The sequence below is a fragment of the Scyliorhinus torazame genome, chromosome 12, assembly GCF_047496885.1.
Source record: "Scyliorhinus torazame isolate Kashiwa2021f chromosome 12, sScyTor2.1, whole genome shotgun sequence".
Classification (NCBI taxonomy): Eukaryota; Metazoa; Chordata; class Chondrichthyes; order Carcharhiniformes; family Scyliorhinidae; genus Scyliorhinus; species Scyliorhinus torazame.
Window position 1 is genome coordinate 226,989,821 of NC_092718.1, and position 9,131 is coordinate 226,998,951.

At 55.1% G+C, this 9,131-nt stretch overlaps 1 protein-coding gene across 2 annotated transcripts in view; it reads left to right on the top strand.

The window, feature by feature from the left end:
• vma12 (vacuolar ATPase assembly factor VMA12) overlaps positions 1-8,240 on the top strand; it is a 31,709-nt gene extending 23,469 nt beyond the window's left edge. For both annotated transcript variants that reach the window (XM_072470027.1, XM_072470026.1), the window contains exon 7: positions 5,170-8,240. In XM_072470027.1, coding sequence (XP_072326128.1) covers positions 5,170-5,265 — 96 coding nt within the window. In that variant the 3' untranslated portion in view covers positions 5,266-8,240. The remainder of the gene's footprint in view (positions 1-5,169) is intronic.
• Positions 8,241-9,131: the final 891 nt, after the last annotated feature.

Here is a 9,131-nt window from a genome sequence, read left to right on the forward strand (position 1 = left end):
CTTGTTGAATGGCGCAGGTCGCTGACCTTGTTGAACGGTGCAGTGCGCTGACCTTGTTGAATGGTGCAGGGCGCTGACCTAGTTGAATGGTGCAGGGCGCTGACCTTGTTGAATGGCGCAGGGCCCTGACCTTGTTGAATGGTGCAGTGCGCTGACCTTGTTGAATGGTGCAATGCGCTGACCTTGTTGAACGGTGCAGTGCGCTGACCTTGTTGAATGGCGCAGGACCCTGACCTTGTTGAATGGTGCAGGGCGCTGACCTTGTTGAATGGCGCAGGGCCCTGACCTTGTTGAATGGTGCAGTGCGCTGACCTTGTTGAATGGTGCAATGCGCTGACCTTGTTGAACGGTGCAGTGCGCTGACCTTGTTGAATGGCGCAGGACCCTGACCTTGTTGAATGATGCAGTGCCCTGACCTTGTTGAATGGTGCAGTGCGCTGACCTTGTTGAATGGTGCAGGGCGCTGACCTTGTTGAATGGTGCAGGTCGCTGACCTTGTTGAATGGTGCAGTGCGCTGACCTTGTTGAACGGTGCAGTGCGCTGACCTTGTTGAATGGTGCAGGTCGCTGACCTTGTTGAACGGTGCAGGGCCCTGACCTTGTTGAATGGTGCAGTGCCCTGACCTTGTTGAATGGTGCAGGGCGCTGACCTTGTTGAATGGTGCAGGGCGCTGACCTTGTTGAACGGTGCAGGGCCCTGACCTTGTTGAATGGTGCAGTGCCCTGACCTTGTTGAATGGTGCAGTGCCCTGACCTTGTTGAAAGGTGCAGTGCCCTGACCTTGTTGAACGGTGCAGTGCCCTGACCTTGTTGAACGGTGCAGTGCCCTGACCTTGTTGAACGGTGCAGGGCCCTGACCTTGTTGAATGGTGCAGTGCGCTGACCTTGTTGAAAGGTGCAGTGCCCTGACCTTGTTGAATGGTGCAGTGCGCTGACCTTGTTGAAAGGTGCAGTGCCCTGACCTTGTTGAAAGGTGCAGTGCCCTGACCTTGTTGAACGGTGCAGTGCGCTGACCTTGTTGAATGGTGCAGTGCGCTGACCTTGTTGAATGGTGCAGGGCGCTGACCTTGTTGAATGGTGCAGGGCGCTGACCTTGTTGAATGGTGCAGGGCGCTGACCTTGTTGAATGGTGCAGGGCGCTGACCTTGTTGAACGGTGCAGTGCGCTGACCTTGTTGAAAGGTGCAGTGCCCTGACCTTGTTGAAAGGTGCAGTGCCCTGACCTTGTTGAACGGTGCAGGTCGCTGACCTTGTTGAATGGTGCAGTGCCCTGACCTTGTTGAATGGTGCAGGTCGCTGACCTTGTTGAATGGTGCAGTGCGCTGACCTTGTTGAATGGTGCAGTGCGCTGACCTTGTTGAACGGTGCAGGGCGCTGACCTTGTTGAACGGTGCAGTGCGCTGACCTTGTTGAATGGTGCAGTGCCCTGACCTTGTTGAATGATGCAGGTCGCTGACCTTGTTGAATGGTGCAGTGCGCTGACCTTGTTGAATGGTGCAGTGCGCTGACCTTGTTGAACGGTGCAGTGCGCTGACCTTGTTGAATGGCGCAGGACCCTGACCTTGTTGAATGGTGCAGGGCCCTGACCTTGTTGAATGGTGCAGGTCGCTGACCTTGTTGAAAGGTGCAGTGCGCTGACCTTGTTGAATGGTGCAGGTCGCTGACCTTGTTGAATGGTGCAGTGCGCTGACCTTGTTGAACGGTGCAGTGCCCTGACCTTGTTGAATGGTGCAGGTCGCTGACCTTGTTGAATGGTGGAGTGCGCTGACCTTGTTGAATGGTGCAGGTCGCTGACCTTGTTGAATGGTGCAGGGCCCTGACCTTGTTGAATGGTGCAGGTCGCTGACCTTGTTGAATGGTGCAGGTCGCTGACCTTGTTGAATGGTGCAGTGCGCTGACCTTGTTGATTGGTGCAGGGCCCTGACCTTGTTGAATGGTGCAGGTCGCTGACCTTGTTGAATGGTGCAGGTCGCTGACCTTGTTGAATGGTGCAGTGCCCTGACCTTGTTGAATGGTGCAGTGCGCTGACCTTGTTGAATGGTGCAGTGCGCTGACCTTGTTGAAAGGTGCAGTGCCCTGACCTTGTTGAATGGTGCAGTGCGCTGACCTTGTTGAACGGTGCAGTGCGCTGACCTTGTTGAACGGTGCAGTTCGCTGACCTTGTTGAATGGTGCAGTGCGCTGACCTTGTTGAATGGCGCAGGACCCTGACCTTGTTGAATGGTGCAGGGCCCTGACCTTGTTGAATGGTGCAGGTCGCTGACCTTGTTGAATGGTGCAGGGCGCTGACCTTGTTGAATGGTGCAGGGCGCTGACCTTGTTGAACGGTGCAGTGCGTTGACCTTGTTAAATGGTGCAATGCGCTGACCTTGTTGAATGGTGCAGGGCGCTGACCTTGTTGAATGGCGCAGGTCGCTGACCTTGTTGAATGGCGCAGGTCGCTGACCTTGTTGAACGGTGCAGTGCGCTGACCTTGTTGAATGGTGCAGGGCGCTGACCTAGTTGAATGGTGCAGTGCGCTGACCTTGTTGAATGGTGCAATGCGCTGACCTTGTTGAACGGTGCAGTGCGCTGACCTTGTTGAACGGTGCAGTGCGCTGACCTTGTTGAACGGTGCAGTGCGCTGACCTTGTTGAATGGTGCAGGGCCCTGACCTTGTTGAATGGCGCAGGTCGCTGACCTTGTTGAACGGTGCAGGGCGTTGACCTTGTTGAATGGTGCAGGGCGCTGACCTTGTTGAATGGTGCAGGGCCCTGACCTTGTTGAATGGTGCAGGGCCCTGACCTTGTTGAATGGTGCAGTGCCCTGACCTTGTTGAATGGTGCAGGGCCCTGACCTTGTTGAATGGTGCAGGGCCCTGACCTTGTTGAATGGTGCAGTGCCCTGACCTTGTTGAATGGTGCAGGGCCCTGACCTTGTTGAATGGTGCAGGTCGCTGACCTTGTTGAATGGTGCAGGTCGCTGACCTTGTTGAATGGTGCAGTGCCCTGACCTTGTTGAATGGTGCAGTGCGCTGACCTTGTTGAAAGGTGCAGTGCGCTGACCTTGTTGAACGGTGCAGTGCCCTGACCTTGTTGAATGGTGCAGTGCGCTGACCTTGTTGAACGGTGCAGTGCCCTGACCTTGTTGAAAGGTGCAGTGCGCTGACCTTGTTGAACGGTGCAGTGCCCTGACCTTGTTGAATGATGCAGTGCCCTGACCTTGTTGAATGGTGCAGGGCGCTGACCTTGTTGAATGGTGCAGTGCCCTGACCTTGTTGAATGGTGCAGTGCGCTGACCTTGTTGAACGGTGCAGTGCGTTGACCTTGTTACATGGTGCAGGTCGCTGACCTTGTTGAATGGTGCAGGGCGCTGACCTTGTTGAATGGTGCAGGGCGCTGACCTTGTTGAATGGTGCAGGGCGCTGACCTTGTTGAATGGTGCAGTGCGCTGACCTTGTTACATGGTGCAGGTCGCTGACCTTGTTGAACGGTGCAGTGCGCTGACCTTGTTGAATGGTGCAATGCGCTGACCTTGTTGAATGGTGCAGTGCGCTGACCTTGTTGAATGGTGCAATGCGCTGACCTTGTTGAATGGTGCAGTGCCCTGACCTTGTTGAATGGTGCAGGGCGCTGACCTTGTTGAACGGTGCAGGGCGCTGACCTTGTTGAACGGTGCAGTGCGCTGACCTTGTTGAATGGTGCAGTGCCCTGACCTTGTTGAATGGTGCAGTGCCCTGACCTTGTTGAATGGTGCAGTGCGCTGACCTTGTTGAATGGTGCAGGGCGCTGACCTTGTTGAATGGTGCAGTGCCCTGACCTTGTTACATGGTGCAGGTCGCTGACCTTGTTGAATGGTGCAGTGCGCTGACCTTGTTGAATGGTGCAGTGCGCTGACCTTGTTGAATGGTGCAGGGCGCTGACCTTGTTGAATGGTGCAGGGCGCTGACCTTGTTGAATGGTGCAGGGCGCTGACCTTGTTGAATGGTGCAGGTCGCTGACTTTGTTGAATGGTGCAGTGCCGTGACCTTGTTGAATGGTGCAGTGCGCTGACCTTGTTGAATGGTGCAGTGCGCTGACCTTGTTGAATGGTGCAGTGCGCTGACCTTGTTGAATGGTGCAGTGCCCTGACCTTGTTGAATGGTGCAGTGCCCTGACCTTGTTACATGGTGCAGGTCGCTGACCTTGTTGAATGGTGCAGTGCGCTGACCTTGTTGAACGGTGCAGTGCGCTGACCTTGTTGAACGGTGCAGTGCGCTGACCTTGTTGAACGGTGCAGTGCCCTGACCTTGTTACATGGTGCAGTCACACAAAGGACTGAGTGGCCTCCGCCTATTTCTTATCACAAAGTGAGACTTGCGTAAATGAGAGCACTTATAGAAATGCTGTGATGGGTGGTTAATGCTCCAGAGGGACAGGCCTCAATGTGTCCGTTCATGTCGCAGGTGCACCAGGCATAGGAAAGGGTGGGTTTCATTAGGGCAAATGGCCCATTTCTTGCCATGCAATTTAGTGACTGCATAAACTCTGGTCACCCATATTTGAATGTGAATGATTTGTGAGGTCATTGCTTCTGTGAACCGAAACCTTGCACTCGAGTCCCCAATGCGAGCGAGACACAAATGGATAAAGTCCACCTCGTGTGGGACTGAACTGTGTCCAGCTGGCCTGTGTCCACTTCAGCTTCTGCTATTGGCTGAGCCACTGTCTCCCATTTCCTCCGGGTCTCTTCCTGAATATGATCCCGGTGACCTCTGCGGGAGAGCCCAAGTTTCTGCATTTCACTGGTCAATGTGTATAAGATACCAAAAGATTTATTTTTGAACGCACTGACCTTGCAAACAGTGCCAATCTCCATCGCAGCTGGTAACCGAGGTCTTCACTGAGCCCTGGATTGAGCAGTGGCACCCGTAATAATGTGCTGACACACTGACTCAGCCTCGAGCAAGTTCCACTTGTGTTATTAGTCTGTTAGATAACTGGACACAGATGGGATTGAATCCTGGTGGGCTAAATTATTTATTCTGTTGAATATAACTATGGGAGTCTGATACACACAATGAATGGTGACACTGGTTATACCTTGTACTGAGATGCAACAGTTTGAGTGCTCCAAGACCCAGGAATGGGGCTGACCTGTTCTCGATTCGCTGTGTAATACATTCTCTCTCTCTCTCTCTCTCTCTCTCTCAGCGGGTCCTCTCTGCATTGATTGTGGCCTCTGTGGTTGGTTTGGCGGAACTCTATGTGATTGTACGGACGATGGAAGGAGAACTGGGAGAGATGTAGAAGGCCGCTGGATAACACTGTTTTGAAACCTCCTCTCATTCCACAGGATGTAATTTGTATTCCAATAGCACTCCATATCACTGGAATGTGCTCTGTAGCTGCTTCAGGTGACACTGTATATCGTGGGGATGTTTCTCATTTTATAAATTCTGGCTTTGTCCCGGGTACCTGTTTCTATATTTTCACATTTGTTCCCATTCCCCTTCATTTGTTGCTTTCAGGGCTTTAAGGAGTCCACCAGATATAGTCACGCGGCACCTCATTCCTCCACTGCAGTCCCTCGCACCTCATTCCCCCCCCTGCAGCCTCTCGCACCTCATTCCCCCACCGCAGCCTCTCGCACCTCATTCCCCCACCGCAGCCTCTCGCACCTCATTCCTCCACCGCAGCCTCTCGCACCTCATTCCCCCACCGCAGCCTCTCGCACCTCATTCCCCCCCCTGCAGCCTCTTGCACCTCATTCCCCCCCCTGCAGCCTCTCGCACCTCATTCCCCCCCCTGCAGCCTCTCACACCTCATTCCCCCACCGCAGCCTCTCGCACCTCATTCCCCCCACCGCAGCCTGCGGCACCTCATTCCCCCACCGCAGCCTGCGGCACCTCATTCCCCCACCGCAGCCTCTCGCACCTCATTCCCCCCCCTGCAGCCTCTCGCACCTCATTCCCCCACCGCAGCCTCTCGCACCTCATTCCCCCCACCGCAGCCTCTCGCACATCATTCCCCCCCCTGCAGCCTCTCGCACCTCATTCCCCCACCGCAGCCTCTCGCACCTCACTCCTCCCCCTGCAGCCTCTCGCACCTCATTCCCCCACCGCAGTCTCTCGCACCTCATTCCCCCACCGCAGCCTCTCGCACCTCATTCCCCCACCGCAGCCTCTCGCACCTCATTCCCCCCACCGCAGCCTCTCGCACCTCATTCCCCCCACCGCAGTCTCTCGCACCTCATTCCCCCACCGCAGCCTCTCGCACCTCATTCCCCCCACCGCAGCCTCTCGCACCTCATTCCCCCACCGCAGTCTCTCGCACCTCATTCCCCCACCGGAGCCTCTCGCACCTCATTCCCCCACCGCAGCCTGTCGCACCTCATTCCACCCACCGCAGCCTCTCGCACCTCATTCCCCCCCCTGCAGCCTCTCGCACCTCATTCCCCCACCGCAGCCTCTCGCACCTCATTCCCCCACCGCAGTCTCTCGCACCTCATTCCCCCACCGCAGCCTCTCGCACCTCATTCCCCCCACAGCAGCCTCTCGCACCTCATTCCCCCCCCTGCAGCCTGCGGCACCTCATTCCACCACCGCAGCCTCTCGCACCTCATTCCCCCACCACAGCCTCTCGCACCTCATTCCCCCACCGCAGCCTCTCGCACCTCATTCCCCCACCGCAGTCTCTCGCACCTCATTCCCCCACCGCAGTCTCTCGCACCTCATTCTCCCACCGCAGCCTCTCGCACCTCATTCCCCCACCGCAGTCCCTCGCACCTCATTCCCGCACCGCAGCCTCTCGCACCTCATTCCCCCCCCTGCAGCCTCTCGCACCTCATTCCCCCACCGCAGCCTCTCGCACCTCATTCCCCCCCCTGCAGCCTCTCGCACCTCATTCCCCCCCTGCAGCCTCTCGCACCTCATTCCCCCACCGCAGCCTCTTGCACCTCATTCCCCCACTGCAGCCTCTCGCACCTCATTCCCCCACCGCAGCCTCTCGCACCTCATTTCCCCCCCCTGCAGCCTGTGGCACCTCATTTCCCCCACCGCAGCCTCTCTCACCTCATCCCCCCCACCGCAGCCTCTCGAATGAGATGAGCTCCACCTGGTCAGTGTTACCCCGCTTGTTGCTATCTGGAACTCTCAGGTTTGAAACTGAACAGTTCAGTTTTTCCCGTCACAGACTAGTTACTCGCAGAAGGAGGCCACCTGTCCTTGTGGTGTCTGTGCTGGCTCTTTGCAGGAGCAATTCACTTGGTATGACTCCTGCCTTTTCCCCACTGCCCAACAAATATTTTACCTTCAGACAATAGAACATAGAACATAGAACGATACAGCGCAGTACAGGCACTTCGGCCCACGTTGTTGCACCGAAACAAAAGCCATCTAACCTACACTATGCCATTATCATCCATATTACAATGATCCAACTCTCTTTTGAAAGCCATGATTAAAGTTGCCTGCAGCGCTCTCAGGCAGCGCATTCCTCGTCCTAACCACTCACTGTGGAAAAGTCTTCCTCATGTCACCATTGCTTCTTTTGTAAATCACTTGAAATGGCTGTCACCGGCTTCTCAGTCCTTCTGTCAATGGGAACAGTTTCTACTCTGTGGAGACCCCTCATGATTTTAAACACCTTTATCAAATGGCTTCTGAAAATTATCTACACAATTGTGTCTGGAAATTTATAGAAACATAGAAAGAAAGTGCAGGAGGAGGCCATTTGGCCCTTCGATCCTGCTCCGCCATTCGGCCCTTCGATCCGGCTCCGCCATTCGGCCCTTCGATCCTGCTCCGCCATTCGGCCCTTCGATCCTGCTCCGCCATTCGGCCCTTCGATCCTGCTCCGCCATTCGGCCCTTCGATCCTGCTCCGCCATTCGGCCCTTCGATCCTGCTCCGCCATTCGGCCCTTCGATCCTGCTCCGCCATTCGGCCCTTCGATCCTGCCCCGCCATTCGGCCCTTCGATCCTGCTCCACCATTCAATCTGATCATGGCTGATCATGCAAGTTCAGTATCTCACTCCCGCTTTCTCGCCACACCCCTTGATCCCTTTAGCTGCAAGGCCATGTCCAGCTCCCTCTTGAATATACCGTGCAAACAGGCCCCAGCAGCTTTCTGTGGGAGAGAATTCCACATGTTCACACCTCTCTGAGAGAAGAATTTCTTCCCCATCTCAGTCCCGAAAGGCTTACCCCTTATTCTTCGGCTGTGACCCTTTATAAACTGTGAACAAAATGACCATTGTGAAATAAAATCCATTTTCCGGTCTATTGATGTGTTTATGAATGTTGATGAGCTGCCCGAGTGACATCCGGAAACCCATTGACCGTCTGAACATTCACCAAATTACTGTGAAGCCCACCAAAATCTGCTTATCCAACGTGAAATAGGACAGTGTAGAGGGAGCTTTACTCTGTATCTAACCCCGTGCTGTACCTGTCCTGGGAGTGTTTGATGGGGACAGTGTAGAGGGAGCTTTACTCTGTATCTAACCCCGTGCTGTACCTGCCCTGGGAGTGTTTGATGGGGACAGTGTAGAGGGAGCTTTACTCTGTATCTAACCCCGTGCTGTACCTGTCCTGGGAGTGTTTGATGGGGACAGTATAGAGGGAGCTTTACGCTGATTCTACCCCGTGCTGTACCTGTCCTGGGAGTGTTTGATTGGGACAGTGTAGAGGGAGCTTTACTCTGTATCTAACCCCATGCTGTACCTGTCCTGGGAGTGTTTGATGGGGGCAGTGTAGAGGGAGCTTTACTCTGTATCCAACCCCGTGCTGTACCTGCCCTGGGAGTGTTTGATTGGGACAGTGTAGAGGGAGCTTTACTCTGTATCTAACCCCATGCTGTACCTGTCCTGGGAGTGTTTGATGGGGACAGTGTAGAGGGAGCTTTACTCTGTATCTAACCCCGTGCTGTACCTGTCCTGGGAGTGTTTGATGGGGACAGTGTAGAGGGAGCTTTACTCTGTATCTAACCCCCTTCTGTACCTGTCCTGGGAGTGTTTGATGGGGACAGTGTAGAGCGAGCTTTACTCTGTATCTAACCCCGTGCTGTACCTGTCCTGGGAGTGTTTGATGGGGACAGTGTCGAGGGAGCTTTACTCTGTATCTAACCCCGTGCTGTACCTGTCCTGAGAGTGTTTGATGGGGACAGTGTAGAGG